Source organism: Nomascus leucogenys, chromosome 23, assembly GCF_006542625.1.
Source record: "Nomascus leucogenys isolate Asia chromosome 23, Asia_NLE_v1, whole genome shotgun sequence".
Lineage (NCBI taxonomy): Eukaryota > Metazoa > Chordata > Mammalia > Primates > Hylobatidae > Nomascus > Nomascus leucogenys.
In genome coordinates this window covers 25446964-25467235 of record NC_044403.1, presented here as the reverse complement: position 1 = coordinate 25467235, position 20272 = coordinate 25446964, and the positions used below count along the sequence as shown (strand labels likewise).

The 20272-nt window shown below is 42.9% G+C and overlaps 1 protein-coding gene across 13 annotated transcripts in view; it reads left to right on the top strand.

Moving 5' to 3' along the window:
* The window catches only part of PEX5 (peroxisomal biogenesis factor 5), a 47912-nt gene that overhangs the window by 16869 nt on the left and 10771 nt on the right, over positions 1-20272 (top strand). For 3 of the 13 annotated variants that reach the window (XM_030804694.1, XM_030804693.1, XM_030804692.1), the window contains exons 1-14: positions 4239-4455; positions 4838-5000; positions 5272-5307; positions 5604-5736; positions 5949-6080; positions 12299-12401; positions 13323-13413; positions 13809-13919; positions 14180-14272; positions 14956-15075; positions 18768-18911; positions 19100-19170; positions 19540-19752; positions 20093-20258. In XM_030804694.1, coding sequence (XP_030660554.1) covers positions 4409-4455; positions 4838-5000; positions 5272-5307; positions 5604-5736; positions 5949-6080; positions 12299-12401; positions 13323-13413; positions 13809-13919; positions 14180-14272; positions 14956-15075; positions 18768-18911; positions 19100-19170; positions 19540-19752; positions 20093-20258 — 1623 coding nt within the window. In that variant the 5' untranslated portion in view covers positions 4239-4408. Of the gene's footprint in view, positions 1-3162; positions 3288-4065; positions 4693-4837; positions 5001-5271; positions 5308-5603; positions 5737-5948; positions 6081-12298; positions 12402-13322; positions 13414-13808; positions 13920-14179; positions 14273-14955; positions 15076-18767; positions 18912-19099; positions 19171-19539; positions 19753-20092; positions 20259-20272 lie in introns of those variants that run through there. The other 10 variants (XM_030804698.1, XM_030804699.1, XM_030804701.1 and 7 more) reach the window with 9 other exon arrangements.

Sequence of the window (20272 nt, the reverse complement as noted above, 5' to 3'; positions counted from 1 at the left end):
AAGCAGTTAGAGCGGTCGTCAGCCAACCTCCCCAACAGCACTTGGGTTTTCCTGTTGAGAGCAGGGACTGAGAGACAGGACTAGCTGGATTTCCTAGGCCAACTAAGAATATCTAAGCCTAGCGGGGGAAGATGACCGCACCCACCTTTAAACACGGGGCTTGTAACTCAGCTCACACCTGACAATCAGGTACTAAAGAGAGCTCACTAAAATACTAATTAGGCTAAAAGCAGGAGGTAAAGAAATAGTCAATCATCTACTGCCTGAGAGCACGGGGGGAGGGACAATGATCGAGATATAAACGCAGGCATTTGAGCTGGCAGTGGCAACCCCCTTTGGGTCCCCTCCCGTTGTATGGGAGCTCTGTTTTCACTCTATTAAATCTTGCAACTGCCAAAAAAAAAAAGTTTTAGACTTATGACTTTAAGAGGATTAAGAAAATTGAATAAATGTTTATAAGTTTGATTTATTAAAGGGTTGAATAAAAGTTTAGAAAGGTTTTGCCTAGTAGTGTTGTTTGCCCTGTCAGGTATTTAAAATATGAATATTAAATGTCACATAGTTAAAAATATTAGGAAATTTGTCTTTTATTTCTAAAAAGCAAAAGTACAGCACAGTGTTTAAGAGCATGGACTCTGGAACAAGACTGTGTAGGTCAAAGATCCACAAACTATGGCCTGGTCCCTGTTTTTCCATAGTCTGCAAGCTAAGAAGTATTTGACATTTTTTGGCTGTGCACAGTGGGTCACATCTGTAATCCCAGCACTTTGGGAGGCCAAGGTGAGTGGATCACCTGAAGTCAGGTGTTTGAGACCAGCCTGACCAACATGGTGAAACCCCATCTCTACTAAAAATACAAAAATTAGCTAGGTGTGGTGGCATGCGCCTGTAGTCCCAGCTACTCGGGAGGCTGAGGCAGGAGAATCGCTTGAACCTAGGAGGTAGAGGTTGTAGTGAGCCAAGATTGCACCACTGCATGCTGGCCTGGGTGACAGAAGAAGACTCTGTCTCAAAACAAATAAGTATTTGACATTTTTAAATGGTTGGAAAAACATCAAAAGAAGAATAATATTTTGTAATATGAAAATTATATAAAATTCACATTTCAATCCCCATGAAAAGCATTACTGGAATACAGCCATGCTCATTTGTTTAGGTGTGGCCTATGTCTGCTTTTGTGCTCCAACAGCGGGGTTGGGTCACTGTGACAGAGACTGTATGGACTACAAAGTCAAAAATATTGACCATGAGCCCTTTACAGTTTGGTGACCCTGGTCTGGGTTCAAATCCCAGCTCTGCTATTTATTAGTATGACCTTGTGCAAGTCACTCAACTTCTCTGTGCCTCAGTTTCCTCTTTTGTAAAATGGGGTATAATAGTTATTATTAATAACTATTAGGAGGATTAAATAAATCAATAGTTGAAAAGTGCTTGAAACAATACCTGGCACACAGTCAATGCAATATGTGTCTAAACATGGGAAGAATTTATTTTTTTATTTTTTTATTTTTTTAAAGAATAGTATTTTATTGAATACGTTTTATTCACAGAAAAATCAGCTTTAATCTACAATGAATGCCAGATTATACAGCAGAAAGCAATTTTCTTAGTTTTCCACACAGAAAGGTTCTTACTAAGTGAAATCATAAAATTATATTCACAAATATAGTACTGTCTCAAAACATTTCACATGATTATTCACAATACTAATACAATTAGATCAGTCAGTCAGGTTAAAATATAACAGTAACAAAAAAATGCAAAATCTAACATAAATTACATTAAAACCCTTGTTACATCAAACCAAAAATGCAAATTTCTTACTAAATCCAGAAAAATGGTAACATATATAGTAATTTAAAATATTACATTAATGATACAGAATAAGAAAGTGGTAAACTCCAAAAATCTATAGACATATCTGCAAACCTCAGACTTCAAAGTAGAATCTGACCACTCAAACATTAATATAGCATTTGTCTATTTTTTTCGTTTTGTTTTGTTTTTGAGAGGGTATCTCACTGTATCACCCAGGCTGGAGTGCGGTGGCGCCATCCCGGCTCACTGCAACCTCCGCCTAAACATGGGAAGAATTTAACCTATTGAACTTGAATTAGTCAAACATCAAAGAATAAGTAAAAACTATTTTTATTTTATAAAAATTACTACTTTTATGAATAGAATAAGAATTTAAAGTTGAACCTGGATTAACAAAATCTAGGGTTTCAAATCTAGAGCTTCAGTAAATTAAATATTAAACACCAAAGTCACTCTATTAGCCCTTTCCCAGCACCTCTGGCTGGGACTGTGGACCAAGTTCTGTGAATGATTCTATGGCCTAGGAGATCAAAGATCTCCACGGTTTATCAGTAAGTCTTCTCTAAGACTGGGAAGTAGGTGCCTGGAGTTATGCCTGGATTAAAGTTTGACTTCCTAGCAATCTGATTTTGCACAAGTCTCATCTGTAAAGTGGGTCTACTAATATCTATTTAATAGGGGTATTAAGAAGACTAAAAGCATTGAGATACATAAAGTGTTTTACACAACACCTGGATTTTAGTAAACATCAGTTATTATTGTTAGCATTCTTCCAAGATCTGCACACAAAGTGAGTTACTGCTAATCAGTCGATAAACTCCTAGCAGAGCAGAAGGTTATGTGTGTCGTGATGTTTAAGTGGTACTGGGAAACTCTGGTTGCCTAGAGGTTCTGAAATTCTACTGTATCAGATGGGTTCCTTTAAACATTGCTCTCTCTAGGGGTCCTCTTTTTAAAAGTATGCACCTTCTGGAGGGCATCTCTTCATCCTTGTGTGGTTTAGTTTATCAGGTACTAGGCATTTTCCTCACGATGGCAGCCTGAGAACAGGGGACACCCAAGGGCTGGGATTTGTGTGCTCCGGAAGAAAACGGGGCGTAGGACTAGGGCCTCCGAAAGGGGGCGAAAAAGCAAGGAAAAGGAGAAATGTTGCACAGTCTTATGGTCTGTCCCCTGCCATTCTGTTCCTCTGAGGTGTCAGAGCAGTTTCTCTTATCTTCCCAGGGATGAGTTTACACAGACATTCCCTGTGGCCCCCTGAGGCCTCCACCTTTGAAATCTGCAGAACAGCCAGGAAACAAGCCCGGCTCATGGCGCCACCTGCTGCCTGCCTGCCTCTGCTCGTGCACCCTGGGCTGGGATGGTACTTCTGTTCGTCTGGCATTATTGCCCTTGGTCATTTACCGGCAGCCCTGGGCCCCTCCTTGCTCTTCTCCATGACACTAGGACTCCCTTGGTCTTGAAGCCGGGTGAGATTATCAGGGTTTGTTTCTCAATGACTTTGAGGTTTGACAGCAGAGCACACTCTTTGGCAGATGAGGAGGGCTGAGGCTTAGTTTTATTCCGTGATTGAAAGCATTTCTTGTATGTTTGTGCTTTCCCAGCCTGGAGTGGTGGGAATAAGGCCACTACGCTGACTTAGTGGAAGGAAAGTCTGACTCATTGTACCCCTTCCCTGTACGTTACCAGCTCGAGGTCTCAGGATGCGTTGGACCCTATTTTGGTCTCCGGAATTTGTCATCATGCAGTGCTATTTTCCCCATTATGCAGAGGTGGATAGGGATTGAGGCGGGGGCGGGCCCCTGTCTCCATGGAGACAGTGACGCTGCCCCGCTAGGGGTTATTTGGAAGGGGGGCAGGCCTAGGAGGCTGAAGAAGGCCTCGGACTGGACTCCCCAGCCCCTGGTGTTAGGGCTTTTCTCTTTCTTGGGCTTGGGAACATTAGCCAGCCCCATTTTAGAGAGAAAACTTAGGCTCAGAAAGGGCAGTGAATCCCCTTAGGTCACAATGCGCCCAAGGGAAGAGGCAGGATCAATTGAGCCTAGGATCTCGCGTCTTCGGCTTCTCCCCAGAGCCTGGGAAGCCCTTCTTAGCTCCACTCTTCTTTGAGCTTTCCGTCAAACAAATCCTAGGGCCCGTGGCCTTTTTGAGCGCTCCTAAAGGCGACTCTCCAAGACCTGCTCTCTAAGGTGCTCTTCCCCTTTAAGACTCACGGCTCTTCCCGTCAGGCTGCGTCGCAGTCTTAAGGCCCCGCCCCTTCAGACAGCTTCCGCTGGGCCTGGGCCGCTGCGGGGCGGTCACGGCCCCTTTAAGCCTGAGCCCCGCCCCCTGGCTCCCCGCCCCCCCTTCTCCCCTCCCCCAAGCCAGCACCTGGTGCCCCGGCGGGTCGTGCGGCGCGGCGCTCGGCGGTGAGCGCCTGACCCGAGGGGGCTCGGGGCCGCGTCCCTGGGCCTTCCCCACCCTTGCGGTGGCCTCGCGGGTCCCAGGGGCGGGGCTGGAGCGGCAGCAGGGCGGGGGAGATGGGCGGTGGGGAGCGCGGGAGGGACCGGGCCGAGCCGGGGGACGGGCTCCGGTGACTTAGCGGGAGGGAATGCCCCTCTGCCGTGCCCACCGCGTGCTGGGGCTGCGGGGGCCTAGGTATGGTCGAGCTGTTTTCCCACTCTCCTTTGCCCGGGCAGTGTCCCCTTCCAGCCCGGTTGTTGAATTGTCCCTGTGGTCCCCCGGGGTCCAGGCCCCTTTGTGGAGGCAGCTACTGGCCCCTCAGCCTATGAGACCGTAGTCGTGGAGGCCTCTGCAGAGGCGCAGGCTGGAAGCGGTGGCCTTTGAGGGGGGCGGCAGGAGAGAGTGCCGACCTCCCTCGAACTCCTGGCAGAGGTGGGGGTCACAGCAAAAGCACTGGGGTGGAGGGCGGCCTGTGTGGGGCAGACGCCTGTGTGCCTTCCTCGGATACGGGCAGAGTTGTGGGTCTGGGAAGGGTCTGGCTTGGGTACCTCAGTTCCAAACCTCCTGTGTCCATCAGAGAGCTGGCGGTCACCATGGCAATGCGGGAGCTGGTGGAGGCCGAATGCGGGGGTGCCAACCCGCTCATGAAGCTAGCCGGGCACTTCACCCAGGACAAGGCCCTTCGGCAGGAGGGATTGAGGCCTGGCCCCTGGCCCCCCGGAGCCCCAGCCTCTGATGCAGTGAGTGTTCTTGAGGTGGAAAGCCCAGGTGGTGGTCTGAGGTGGAGGGGCTGTTTGCACATCTTGGTATAACTGCTTTCTCTATTGTGTTGCAAATCATAGTAGTTACCACTTACTGAGCGTTTACTAAACACTAGAAAACCCTGTGCACCTTTAAATAAATGTAACCATTTTATAGAGGAAGAAACCGAGGCTCGGATGCCTGTGGTCTTCATCAACCCCTAATTTTAGAGGAACTGCACCATTTTGCCTCTCTGTCTTTCTCTCTTAGGCCTCCAAGCCTTTGGGAGTAGCTTCTGAAGATGAGGTAAATAGACCAGTCTCTTTTCTGTCCCATTTTTCTCTTGCCCATTGTGTTTTTACCTTTAAACTTAGTTCACCTGTATTTCAATTTTTGGGCTTTCCTGACCGAATGAGAATGCCTGCTTGTTTTTAAATGTATTTTTTTGTGCTTCTAAATCTATGGAAAGACAATTTCTCTTTATGTGTCTCCAGTTTCTGTGTTTCCTTGTATCTGACATTGGGATCCCCCTCCAGTGGGTCCTGTATGTTGCTGGGGTCTCCCAACCCTATGGGTTCATTTCATCATTTCTCTTCTGGCAGTTGGTGGCTGAATTCCTGCAGGACCAGAATGCACCCCTTGTGTCCCGTGCCCCTCAGACTTTCAAGATGGATGACCTCCTGGCTGAGATGCAGCAGATTGAGCAGTCAAACTTCCGCCAGGCTCCCCAGAGAGGTGAGCCCAGAATCTAGTGGGAGGGGAGATCGTTTTCCATGTAGCCAGGGCCAAGGAAGGGGGTTCCATTGGGTGCTGCTGGCATTGGGGAACTGAGATGCAGAAGGAGACAAAAGTAACAGAGTGTTTTCACGTGGACTCAGGGTTCTTTAGGCACGATGGAATGGTATGTATGTATTCTTTCTTAGTTTTCTCTCTCTCTCTCTTTTAAGCCCCAGGTGTGGCAGACTTGGCCTTGTCTGAGAACTGGGCCCAGGAGTTTCTTGCAGCTGGAGATGCTGTGGATGTAATTCAGGATTATAATGAGACTGACTGGTCCCAAGAATTCAGCTCTGAAGTTACAGGTGAAGCTTGTTATGGGAAAATCTATATTGGCTTCTATGGGGCAGAATGCTATACCCTTCCCCCATTCACGGTATAGTGTGATTACGATTTTTCTGGTCTCATGACTCATTTCTAGAGGGGTAGGGTACTGAACTCAATTTCCCTTAGGTGATAATAGAATGAAATGTATATTAAACAGAGGACTGAGTTTGTACTGGATAAGAGATTTTGGATAGAGAGAACGAAGAGTTTGGTTGGCCTTTTTGTTACTTTATCACTGTGGTTTGGTGGAGAGGATCTACAGATTGGATGGATGGCAGTGTTGCCGAGGAAGAGAGTATTCACTACAGCACCTGGGATTCTGGCATTAAGTTATTTGGAACAGAATTGGGGCCTTCAGAGTGTTATTGTGAAGTTCAAGTGCCTGAGGTATATGGCTTTAGAAGGTAAAGACCATATCATGATGAAGATAATAAAAATTAATAACGATAGTTACGTTCTAGGCCTTGTGTTACATGCTTTGAATGCATTATCTACTTACTCTCCATGAGAACCCTAGAGGTAGTTACTGTTTTTAGACCTAGTTTAAAGATAAGAAAATTGAGGCTTAGAGGTGAAGCGTGCCCACGGTTACACAGCTTTGTCAGTGGTAGAGTTGGGATTTGACCCTGGATTTGAATGATTCCTGACCCTGTGGCCTTAACTGTGATGCTATACTGCCAGGCCTGCAATTTATGCTCTTTCTTGCTTTGCTACAGACTTCAAGGTCTCAGCCTAATTTTTCCTCTTTGAAAGCATCCATTGCTCCCTGCGTCTTTTATGATAGATTCTTCTTGCCCTAAGCCTATCTAATCAGGTATATGGTGGGAAGGGCAGTCTCTTCAGCTTTCCTCTTCCTGATTGCTCTCAAAAGTTAGCCTTTTTCCAGTTTAAGAAATCAAGACTAACAAGAGATACAGGTAGAGAAAGTTACCAAGTTCTGGGATCTTGGGGAGTCACATCATCATGGTTCCTGAATTTTTCTGAGATGATTAAAGGGACTGAATTGGTTTCTACCCCCACCATTTTAATTTGCGTTCTTTCTTGCTTTGCTACAGATTTCAGGGTCTCAGTCTAATTTTCCTTGAGAGCATCCATTGCTCCTTGCATCCTTTAGGATTGATTCTTACCCGAACCCTATCTGATCAGGGAGAAATGTGTGTGAAGGAGGCCCATGTTTAGGATGGGCTTCTCCGCACACAAAAGAAAAACCCCAAATCTAAAAACTAAAACTCACCTTTAATAAGATCTGTGGGTCTCTTTTATCACGTGTCTCTTTCCCACCCGTAAGCTGGAGTTAAGGTAGAACAGTAGGTGCTCTTGGCTTTGTTAAGAGTGCTAAGCGCTTTATCTTCTTAAGCTCGTTAGAATTCACAGTAACACTTAGAAGGTGGATATGCCCCCCCCATTATGTAGATGAGGAGACTGAGATTTGGAAAAGTTAAATACTTTGTGCGAAATCATTGAATAATAGAGATGATATTCAAACTCAGGTCTGTGTGGCTTTTGAGATTCTTTTTTTTTTTTTTTTTTGAGACAGGGTCTTGCTCTCATCCAGGGTGGAGTGCAACGGTGCGATCTCTACTCACTGCAACCTCTGCCTCTTGGGTTCAAGGGATTCTCCCATTTCAGCCTCCTGAGTAGCTAGGACTACAGGCGTGTGCCACCATGGCTGGCTAATTTTGGTATTTTTAGTAGAGACAGGGTTTCACCATGTTGGCCAGGCTGGTTTTGAACTCCTAACCTTAAGTAATCCACCACAGCCTCCCAAAGTGCTAGGATTACAAGCGTGAGCCACCACACGCGCCCTCAAGTTGAGATTCTTTGTGAAATTGCCGCAAGTTAAAATCTGAACCATAGCAAAGACCTTCTCCTAGACAGAAACTCAGTTTTTCACATAAACCTTAGACTTAAGTGCTATCTCTTATCACAGAGAGGCTTCTGTTGTAATGTGGGCATTTGTCATTTTTGATAACTCAAAAAAATCATTGCTACTATGAGCGTTGAGATGGATGAAATTTTTGCTATAATTACCTGAATTGCATGCAGCCAGTGAAATCTTCCTTAACTTGAAATGAAAAACAACTTTAGAAAAACATGTTGGATCTGTCTCACCAGTTAAATGCTCTTAGTAGAGCTCTTCTAGTATTTTGTAGATTCTTTTGGAATCGTGCCTGTTTCACAGAGGCAGAGACATGCAAACCTTAGAATGGGAGTTGAGCTGTTTGAAGTCTGCCTTCATAAAAATGTCTTATTGCAGCAGTATATTGCTTTGCATGTAGTAGGCCTCTGGTATTGAATGAATGAATTGAGATCTGGGAGAAAAAGCTAAAGGAAAGGGGTTCATTTTGTCGTAACTGACTTTTTTTTTATTATCCTTCATTTTTAATTATAGCATTTGTGGCTGATACAATTGTATAGGTTAGCTATGGCTTTATAGATAAGTAGATTTTGAGATGAAAGAAGGGTATACTCTTCAAGTTCTTATTTTAAAATCTCCACTGTTAAGAGTCAAAATCAAGTTTAAAAAGAACTTTGCAGCTCAATTATTTAAATTTAAATTTTTTATTTGGAAGTACTTAGTTTCACTGGAAGTTGAAAAAAAAATGTATAGGAAGGTTCTGTGTACCCTTCACCCAATCTCCTCCAGTGGTAACATTTTACATAACAGTTATGCAGAGATCAGAAATCAAGAAATTGCCCTTGTTTCAATCCACAGAGTTTATTAGGTTTCACCAGTATTACATGCCCTTATTTGTGTGTGTGTCTTTTATGCAATTTTATTAAATGTGTAGATTTGTGTAAGCATCGTCATGATCAAGATACAGAACTATTCTCTCACCACATGAAGTTCATTTTTTTTAGCTTACCTTATTTTGTAATGGAATCCCCCCATCTTAAATCTTCTGGGTCAAATAATTCTCCATCTTGTGTTTGCTCAGATCTAGAGATAAAACACATCTTCAGGGTTCTTAAATTTAGACAGCTTCGGTTGACATGGTATGTGAGGTTCATATGATAATCGTGAGAGATAAACCTGCACTTTCATGGGAAAAGCCATGGATAGTAGTAGCAGAAGATAATTGGCAACAGATCTTTTCTGGATGGTGGAGGAGAGGCTTTGGAATAACAGTCTCATTGTGATGTTTTCTGCTTTTGTTACAGGTTTGCCATGAGCAGACTAATGATAATAGCTAACATTTGTTACTGTATGCGTTGGTTTTCACAGCAGCCCCTACTGTTATCTCTGCTTTAAAGATAAGGACATGGAAACTTAAGAAGGTTGAGTTAACTAGTCTGAAGATGCACAGTGAATAAGTGATGGAGTTAGGATTTAAATGTGGGTAGACTGACCCTACAACCTGTATTCTTCTCCACAGTGCTGCTATTTAGCAGACACAGAAACTTTCATGAGTAAGCGTAGCAAGTTCTGAGTTTTTGACTTTTGAGCTTGGGGAAGATGTGCCTAGAAGGAATGAGTAAACAACGAGAAATTATATGAGGTGCACATTTTGAGTGGGATATTTGGTGTCTAGGTTATTCTCACTCTACTAATCTATATGACCTCAGGCAGTGCATCCCCTCTGTAGACCTTAGTTGCCTTGATCTCAGATGTATCCACATGGATCTGATTTTCTGTAGGAATTTCTCAAAGATTGTGAAGGCAGTGTGTTACTCTTTTGATTCTTTTGGTTATTTGACTCTTTTGTTGGAGTAGGTTCCCAATGCCAAGAAATTCTGGGTCTTGTGGCTAATCTGGCCAAATACCAAATTATAGGTATTTGAGGATAGTTTTTCTCAGCTCTGGGATTTTTTTTCTTAAACTGCCTCATATCTATTGTTAAGTCCTCATGTCTGTTGTAAAAATTCAAAGGTGCGGCCGGGCGCGGTGGCTCACGCCTGTAATCCTAGCACTTTGGGAGGCCGAGGTGGGCGGATCACGAGGTCAGGAGATCGAGACCACGGTGAAACCCCGTCTCTACTAAAAATACAAAAAATTAGCCGGGCGTAGTGGCGGGCGCCTGTAGTCCCAGCTGCTCGGGAGGCTGAGGCAGGAGAATGGCGTGAACCCGGGAGGCGGAGCTTGCAGTGAGCCGAGATTGCGCCACTGCCCTCCAGCCTGGGAGACAGAGCGAGACTCCGTCTCAAAAAAAAAGAAAAAAATTCAAAGGTTCTTTGTATTTTTTCTGTTTTTTTTTTTTTTTTTTGTCCTTGAGAGGACCATTTCATAAAAATTTGAAGTGTTTTCTATGAATTTGAGGAGCACTTATGGCCAGAATATGCTTTTGCAAAATACTCTAGTTGAGAGTTAGAAGTGATTGGAGAGTTGAGGAGGTAGTAGTTATTTTTCAACAGAATGGAACTAAGAATTTCAACTAAGAATGGAACTAAGGAACTAGGAGATGTTAAAGTCTCTTTGAGTAGTAAGCATCTCCTTTCTGTCTCCACATTTGAGGCAACAGTCTAATTGGGGCAAATGGAAGAGAAATGCTTCCTGTGAGAGCTAGTGAGCAGAATCTGCATTTAATTTTTGAGAGTCCTTGAAATTAACAGATGGATCTATGGTCAAAAAACAATTGCCAACCATATTTCTTATTACATTATACATTATATATTATATATATAATACATTATACATTGTATATAATGTATTTCTTATTACATTATATGTTATATATAATGTATTTCTTATTACATTATATGTTATATATAATGTATTTCTTATTACATTGTATGTTATATATAATGTAATAAGTAGTAATTACTTATTATTTATAATTAGGTGTATTCTGAGAGTCTTGATCCTTTGTTTTTCACATTTTGACATTTCATGCTCAGGTTTTGAGACTACTTTGTTGACATTATTCAGGCAAAGTCTCAGTTAAAATGGAGTAGAAGTTTTTGTACTTTAATACCAAAGGGGTAGTAAAAGCAACGGCGGTCAGATCTTGAAACTGGGGACAAAGACTGCTAGTATCAGCTACTATTTTCACACCCCTGCCCAAATGTCCCTCTTTAATACAAATTGGAGTTAGTAGGTTCTCAACAAGAGAGTGGACTTCCCCCTTGGGAACTGTCCTTGTCATGGGCCAGGAGTGGGGAATAGCAGGGGAAGGTGGTGGCAGACTAACTAGTAAGATTAGTTCTGGGCACAGGGCAGAAGGAAAGAATGCTGCAGGCTTGTGCCTTCTCTTTGTTTCCTTGTTCTTTAGTGCCCGCAGTCAGTCTCCTTGTTTTTTTTTTCTGGCCACAGGATAGTAAAGGGCAAAGTCCTGGAGGATGAAAAACAGTTCAACACCCTCATTGAGTTTGTTGCCTTGATAGGTTTATTCTGATGTTGCAGCAGTCCCCTTTGTCACTAGAGCTTCTGAGACAGTTTCTAGAATTAGACTGAAAAAACATAGCTACTCAGAGATAATCAAAAGTGAGAAAAGTCAGAATAGTGTTTACTTCTGGGGGCAGGGAGATTGAGGGAGCCTGTGAGGGAACTGTAAACGTTCTGTATCTTGATCTGGGTGGTGGTGATGTGAGTGTATCATATGTGGAAGTTAATTTAGCTGTACACTTAAGTTTGGTAGACATTATATGGTTTCATATTTGTATATTACATTTCAATTAAAAAATGAAAAAACCCACCAAACATCCGTAGGGAAGAGCAGACCTATATATCTTTAATTCTAGCCTAGCATTCCACTTCTCTGATTCTCTTGGTAGGCAAATTACAATGAAATAAGGCTCCTTTGGCTGGGATTGTGTGAACTCTGGGTAGAAGGAGAACAGACCAGTGGCTTGGTTAAGGAACAGGAGCCCTTCTGTGCTCCCTTCACTCCTTACTGTCTCCCTGCTGTACTTCTGAGGAAAGTGAAAGCCCTTGTGCTTCCTATTTCTTATTGAAATATCTCGTACTTCAAGAAAAAGAGTTTGGTTCTTAATCCTTTCCTGAGCTTCCTTATTTGATCTCCCGTTCCCAACTCTTGGTAAATTTCTGCCCCAGGCTCCTTGAGAATGGGTGGGATATTGGGGATGTTGAAAATTTAGTAGTATATTCTTTTGACCAGGGGTGTCTGAGGGAGTCAACAGAGTTTTGTCTGCTTTGGTGTGGCTAAGAGGGTCAGTTGAATATGGGCATTTCTTTCCCTTTCCTTGATCCCACACTGAATGGACCCGTGTGATTCCCCCATCTCTCTGCTCCTTGCAGACCCCTTGTCTGTGTCCCCCGCCCGCTGGGCTGAGGAATATTTGGAGCAATCAGAGGAGAAATTGTGGCTGGGAGAACCTGAAGGAACAGCCACCGATCGCTGGTGAGTTCAGATGCCTCTTTCCGAATCCCATGAAAGGAGTATATAGACAGTTTTCCCAGCCTCCTCTAACCTCCTCCATCCACGTTCTCAAACCAACTTACTTTATTCTTTAAGATTTCCCCTTGGATTATTACTCTTGTGAATTTATGGTTCAAATATAGTCAAGGACACAGTGGTTGTGTGCCTGTACTCAGGAAGCTGAGGTGGGAGGATTGCTTGGGCCCAGGAGGTCAAGTCTAGCCCGAGGAACACAGTAAGACCTTGTCTTTAAAAAAACAAAAGTGCATGCATGTGTGTGCACACACACACACATACACACACATACACAGATGTACATACACACATACATATATACACGTATACATACACGTGCACACACGTATACACATACATGTATACATATGTACACATGTAGATACATGCATACACATGCATACACATACATAGACATAGATACATGTATACACACATACACATGTATTTACATACGTATACACACGTATATATATACATACATATCAGCTATATTTGGGAGGAAGGGAATTTTCAGACTGTTTTAAAATATATGTATATATGTAAATATATATATATTTTTCAAGAATCCTAACTATCCTATATGAAGGTCATAACTTCATCTTAAAGTTCATAATTTTACCTTGTTCCCTTCTTAATTTTGAGCCTGCTACTATCCCATCTGTATGCAAAGATATGTTTGGGAAAGGGAGAGCTAAAAGGATGTAGCTAGTACTTTCACACTCCTGCTCAAATGTCCCTCTATAATGCAAATTGGAGTTTGTAGGTTCTCAACAGGAGAATGGAGTTCCCCCACAGGAACGGTCATTGTCATGGGCTAGGAGTGGGGAGTAGCATGGGAAGGGTGATGGCAAACTAATGTGTAAAATTAGTTCTTACCCGTTCCAGGTATGATGAATATCATCCTGAGGAAGATCTGCAGCACATGGCCAGTGATTTTGTGGCCAAAGTGGATGACCCCAAATTGGCTAATTCTGAGGTGAGCCACATCCCTCTGCTGCTTTGCCCAGCAGAGCTGGTTTTGGAAGGCAAGAATCTTGTTTTTCTTACCCCAGTTTAGTTTAAAGAGAAGGAGAAGAGATCCTAGGTCTCTTCCTGTCTATAGAACAGAGACTTAAGATCCTGCCTCTTCCTTCTAGTGTTCATTCCCTCATCTCCTTGCCTAGTAACTCTTTTTTCTGATGCCTTTTCGAGTCTTTAGAGCCAGAAATCCCTTTCGTTTTGCTCTCTACTTCTTTTAGGGTCTTTAGCATATCTTGTCTGCAGCTAGAGATGGTCAGGGGAGGGGTGAGTACAGGGTCCTCTTGGGCATGGTTGAGAGTGCACACCTGGAAGTCCTTTCCCAAGTGGCCTATGTGTGTCTCTGTGCCCCAGTTCCTGAAATTCGTGCGGCAGATTGGCGAAGGGCAGGTGTCCCTGGAGTCCGGTGCAGGGTCGGGCCGAGCTCAGGCAGAACAGTGGGCAGCAGAGTTTATACAGCAGCAGGTAGGACATTGTCACTTTCCAGTCCCACTTCAGAGCCAGCTGATGCCCCAGGCCATGGGTTCAGTGGTCAGTGGTCCCAGATGGGGAAGGATAAGGCCAGCTTGTCTTGATAGCATCCAGGTCCCAAGTGGGTGGGAAAGAGATTCTGAGAATGATTTTCTCAGAAGTACTCAGGTTGGTGGTGTTCAGTGGGTATTTAGTTTGCGTCTGATGGATAGAAAGTTGGTGGTAGTGGTACTGACCATCCTTTTTTGTCACAGGGTACATCAGATGCCTGGGTTGACCAGTTCACAAGACCAGTAAACACATCTGCCCTTGATACGGAGTTTGAACAAGCCAAGTCAGCTATAGAGGTGAGAGCAGATAGTGCAGGAGCAGACACCCCAAAAGAAAACACTCCTTGGAGTGAGTGGATGTATGAACATCAAAGATGATGCAAATTGTATTTCATAGTGGACCTGGATCATCTGTGTCAGAGTTGCTTGGGGATGGGGTGGGTGCTGTTCAAAAATGCAGATTTCTGGGCCAGGCGTGGTGGCTCATGCCTCTAATCTCAGCACTTTGGGAGTCCGAGGTGGGTGGATCACCTGAGGTTAGGAGTTCGAGACCAGTCTGAACAACATGGAGAAAACCCCATGTCTCTACTAAAAATACAAAATTAGCGTGGTGTAGTGGCGCATGCCTGTAATCCCAGCTACTTGAGAGGCTGAGGCAGGAGAAATGTTTGAAACTGGGAGGTGGAGGTTGCAACGAGATGAGATCACGCCATTGCACTCTAGTCTGGGCAACAAGAGTGAAACTCTGTCTCAAACAAGAAAGTAAACTAAACTACAGATTTCTGGCCATCACCCCAGACTACTAAATCAGTATCTGGGGATAGGATCTGGCCATCTGCATTTTTAAAAAGTTATTCAGATGATTCTTAAACATGTTAAAATTCAAGAGCTGCTGCCTTAGGGAATCCCAGCAGAGCTGAGAGTGGGGTGGGGTGGTCATGACGGATCTCCTTTTTCTATCTGCCTTCCCTTCCTTACAGTCTGATGTCGATTTCTGGGACAAGTTGCAGGCAGAGTTGGAGGAGATGGCAAAACGGGATGCTGAGGCTCACCCCTGGCTTTCTGACTATGATGACCTTACGTCAGCTACCTATGATAAGGTAAGGTAAAAATTCTTAGTTTTTCAGGTTCCAGAACTTCCTTCTTTTTAATGTCTTTCCTTTAATCCTGAATTTGAAGGGTGCTTTTAAGTATTTTCTTGAGTCCCTTTCCATGAAAAGAAGTCTGAATCATTCCCTTGCCCTTCCTCTTCAGTGATTGAGTATAAACTTTATTCTTGGGATATAGATGTTAATGAGACTATCTTTGTCAATAATGACAATCCAGTACATAACACCTATGAAGGAGGTTTGCACATGCTTGTTGCATTAAAAGCACAGAGGAAGTAGCTCTGTTTGGAGGTCAGATTGGGAGCTTTTTGAGAAGACCGCTGACTCCTTTGGTAGGGAGTGTTAGTGGACAGACTATCCCTTTGCCTCCACATCTTAATATCTGTTTACTTTTTAAACTCACATGTTCATTTTAAGTTCTTACCTTTTATAGGTACTAGCCACTTGCCCTAATTTAGGGTTTTCAAAGAATTTATATTAAATAACTTAAATATTAGGGAAATTTCTTAGTAGTATGAAAGATGATTGCATTTTGCATATAGCATGTGCCGTTGACTTAGAAGCATATGTTACTTCTGGGGTCTTACTAAAAAACAAATCTACCTGTGGGTTGTAGGATATTTGGGGATGTGTTTAATAACTGAGCTCCTGAGTTGAAACATGAAGAGGGGAAAGAATCACTTGGTTTTGAAAAAAGGCAAAACAGGAACTGGGGAGGTGAGTAGTGATGTCTTTTTCTCAGTTCAGATCTGGTTGGGAAAGTATTCTGAGGCTGGAACCAGGGCCTGAGATGCCAACCAGGATCTTGATGTAATAAGGGAGCTATGCAAAGATGGGAAGATGCAGTTCAGAAAAAGTCTAGGGTTTGAGAGCCAGTGAAGAACAGTATTAGGAAAAATATGATTTTCTTTATTATTCCAGTCTGATCTGGATTTTTCTAACCTATGTGATACAAGGGAAAAGACAGCTGGGACCTTGCCATGTATTTCACCAGACTGTGAGTTCATTGTATATAATTTTGATAAGGAAGAACTGAAGGAAATATAGATAACACTTTTGTTATTATTTTGTATTAACAATTTGATAAGTCACATAGACCCCATCAACTTATAAATGGGAAGTTATACATTTATGTAAAAATGTCCATGCTTTTCATACATATAGACGTAATACTAGTTTTGTATGAGCAGCATTTTCTTTTATCATTTACTCTCGTATTTATGACATGCTGGCCAGAATACATTTTTTATTTAAAAACTTTAAAAGTATGTTTGTAGATTCTTGAGCCCTACTTGATATCATTGATACTTTGGGATATTGCAAAATTAGGACTAGAAATACTTGCATTAATGTTCCTCAAAAAGTGATGTAGTAAAGCAATTCAGACAGTATCTGGCTTTAAGCTAATATTGAATTCCACGTCAATAGAACTTTTCAAAAACAAAGGATTTGACTCTTGATTGTTACATAAATTTGTGGATCTCTTTGAATGTACTGTTTGTTTATTGATAGCCCCTACATTTTCAGAGGCAATTTACATTGCAGCTCAGGCAGATAGTAATATACTATTACGATAAAAGAGAAGTATGTGATGGGACAAACTCTTTGTAGTGATCATTTCTGCAGTTTGATCCTATGAGATTTTGGAGCAAACCAGACCGTGTATCAGATAAAATTAAGGACTTGGGTTTGGCTTTTCAGGATGTAACAGTGAAGCCAAGCTTATTCTGTGTTCTGTGGGTTCTTGAGGGATCCTCCAGAGTACTCTTTTTCCATCATCTGTGCAAATATTCTAATTTTGGAAAATTCCTCTTTGATCAGCAATTGATGAGACTTCAAGGAGGATAGATAATATGGATGCGAGGAAACTTAAGAGAATCCTGTGGTTGCAAGATGGTGGCATTGAGTTGTTGTGTTATCTAATGAAGACACCTGAAGAGCATTCACATCACTCCTGGCTGTCATATACAGGCCATCATATCTTAAGGAAGTATCCAGAGCAATGAGGATAATAGTTATTTACAGATAGTATCTTAAGCTTTTTGTAAGGTGTTGGTGAAGATTCCCATTAGATGTTCTCAATGGCTCTGAGAGGCACGAATTACTTTTATTAGGAAATTGCATTATAGATGACAGTAATCTCTGTTTTCTGTAGAGTGGCTTAAAACACATATTAATGATGAACAATAGTTGAGGTTGAATGCAGAAGGATTTATTTTATTGAACTGTAATAGCTTAGGGCAAGGGCCAGCAAACTGGCTTGTGGAATAAATCTTTATGGTTTTAACATTTTTAAATGGTTGGAGAAAATCAAAAGAGTAATACTTTGTGACAAGTGAAAATTATATAAAATTCAAATTTTAGTGTCCATAAATAAAATGTTATTGGAAGACAGCCGTGCTCATTTGTTTACTTATGTCTGGCTGCTTTCGCACCACAACAGTAGAGTTGAGTAGTTGCAGCAGATCCACGAAGCCTGAAATATTTATTATCTGGCCCTTCACAGAAAAAGTTTGCTGATCACTGGACTAGCATCATTTTCTGCCTTCTGTCCAAAAACACACTTGTTTTCAATATAAATGTACTTTCTATACATTTATCTTTACTATAATATGTGTCTCTTCTTAAACCCCCATTATAATTATTTAATTTTCATTTGTGACAAATAATTTGCATCTGATCATGACTTAGAACTTTGCTGGTAAGATTTAAGCATTTTTGATTCTTTATCATTTTCATAATAATAATGAAAAAGGGCCTTATGTCTTTATTTTGTACAGTTTTATCTGAATTTATTCTTAACTGCATTTAGAAAGACCTCCACCTGGTGTTTTGCATCTTGTTTTCATTCTGGTGTATTATTTTGTGATGGTAACTACTCTCCAAAAAGGGACTTTTTATTTGCATGTCCCAAATTTTGCAGCTTACTAGTGACTTCCCCTTTACCTTATTTCTTCTCTGCCTAGTGTAAAATGCCAGTTGACAAAGCTTTGCAGATAGTATCGTAATTCTTCTCTAAAGTGAGAAATCCTCAGCTAGAAGAGAATGGTGGCTTTCTGAAGTATTCTCTGCCATCTGGATTTTGGGATCCAGCTTTTGCTTACTGTCAGATACAGATTAATATTCATAATTATTAAGAATGAAATTGGGGAATAAATTAACATTTTCAAAATGCTTGAACATGTTTTATCTAGTTGACATGTGGAAAGACTCTGTGAGCTAAGTAAGAGTTACATTTGAATAGCAGGACTCCAAACATTTCCTTTATACATCATCACATTATTGAAGGATAACAAGAAATGCACTTTGAATAGCTAGGGACACTTTGTCTCATTACTATAAGCAGATCCTGTTGAGACATTCTGCCCCATGGTGAGAAGTCAAGGTGTGGGAATGCAAGCCTGTGATGACTTCCTAAAATAAGCTTATTTCCAGCACGGATGAGTTTGTTGACTTGCCTAGCTTCCCAGGTATCATGAACAGGAGATGGGAGCACGAACCTGATACCAAATGATTTTACTTGTGCCATACGTGATCTTTATAATATGGAGAATTTGCCAGCAATTAATTCAAGAACCTGTTTGGAGGCCCTCAGCTTCTCTGCCTGTTGGTTGTCATCCTCACATCCCTGCTGTTCGGACTGTGCCACCTCTCAGTCCATCTCTCACGTGCTTTTCTTGTAGGGGTACCAGTTTGAGGAGGAGAACCCCTTGCGTGATCACCCTCAGCCTTTTGAAGAAGGGCTGCGGCGCCTTCAGGAGGGGGACCTGCCAAATGCTGTGCTGCTTTTTGAGGCAGCTGTGCAGCAGGATCCTAAGCACATGGAAGTGAGTGACTTAGAGACTGCTTCCTCCATCTTGAGAAAGGCCCCAAGGAGAGTAGTGCAGATGGGTTAGGGCCTGGGTGATGGCCTAGGATAGGGGCTTGAGAGCGAGATGGTGAGTGGGAGAAGCCAGGGGGAAGGGCGAATGGAGAGGTGAATATGGGGTGATGGAATCTGTCAACTTCCCTCTAGGCTTGGCAGTATCTGGGTACCACCCAGGCAGAGAATGAACAAGAACTGTTAGCCATCAGTGCATTGCGGAGGTGAGTACACCGAAAGGTATGGGTGAGGTGCTTCCAAGGCTCTGCATATAACCTTTTGAATGACAGAAGCCCAGACCTGGATCCTTGTCTTTCTGGGTGCTAACGAGAGTGTTTTCTCATGCTGAAACTCTGAGTTGGAGTGAATTCCATTCCTTCCTCGGCTTTTGATTTTATTTGTGGGGCTTTGGTTGGCTCCTTGCCTGCTAAAACTTTCCCCTTAGATCTGTAACTTTATTATTAACTCATGTCAGAGGAGTCACAGGTGAGGCCATTGTGACTCTGCATTTCAAAGCTTGGCTTGGATCCCAGGGTGCTCACGTGTGCCAGTGTCATTGCAGATATCAAGTCTGCCCATCCCTGATCAAACAGGTGTCTGGAGCTAAAGCCAGATAACCAAACAGCACTGATGGCTCTGGCTGTGAGCTTCACCAACGAGTCCCTGCAGCGACAGGCCTGTGAAACCCTACGAGACTGGCTGCGGTACACACCAGCCTATGCCCATCTGGTGACACCTGCTGAAGAAGGGGCTGGTGGGGCAGGACTGGGCCCCAGCAAGCGTATCCTGGGGTCTCTCTTGTCTGAGTGAGTATGAGGGATTCCTAGGATGAGGAATTGCAGTAACCTAAGTCCCAATAGGAGGGTGACCTTGATTTTGGAAGTTTGGATGGATTGAGACTGAAGGGTCCTGAGAGTGGGATGGGAAACCTAGGCTCAAGTTGAAGGAGGTCTGCATTCTACACTTCAGTGCTAGGATGAAATAGAAAAACAGGCTTCTATATTGGACTTTGAGAGTAGAAGAGATGACTGATAGATTGATGAATGTTGGGGATATGATTGATCAATGAAGGAATTAATTTGGGGGGATGGGAATAGAGACATTCATCTGCCTACTTTTTTTTGTGTTTTTTTCCTTTTCATCCAGCTCCCTGTTTCTTGAAGTGAAAGAGCTCTTCCTGGCAGCTGTGCGGCTGGACCCTACCTCTATTGATCCTGACGTGCAGTGTGGCTTGGGAGTCCTTTTCAACCTGAGTGGGGAGTATGACAAGGCCGTGGACTGCTTCACAGCTGCCCTCAGCGTTCGTCCCAATGTGAGCCCAGGGGA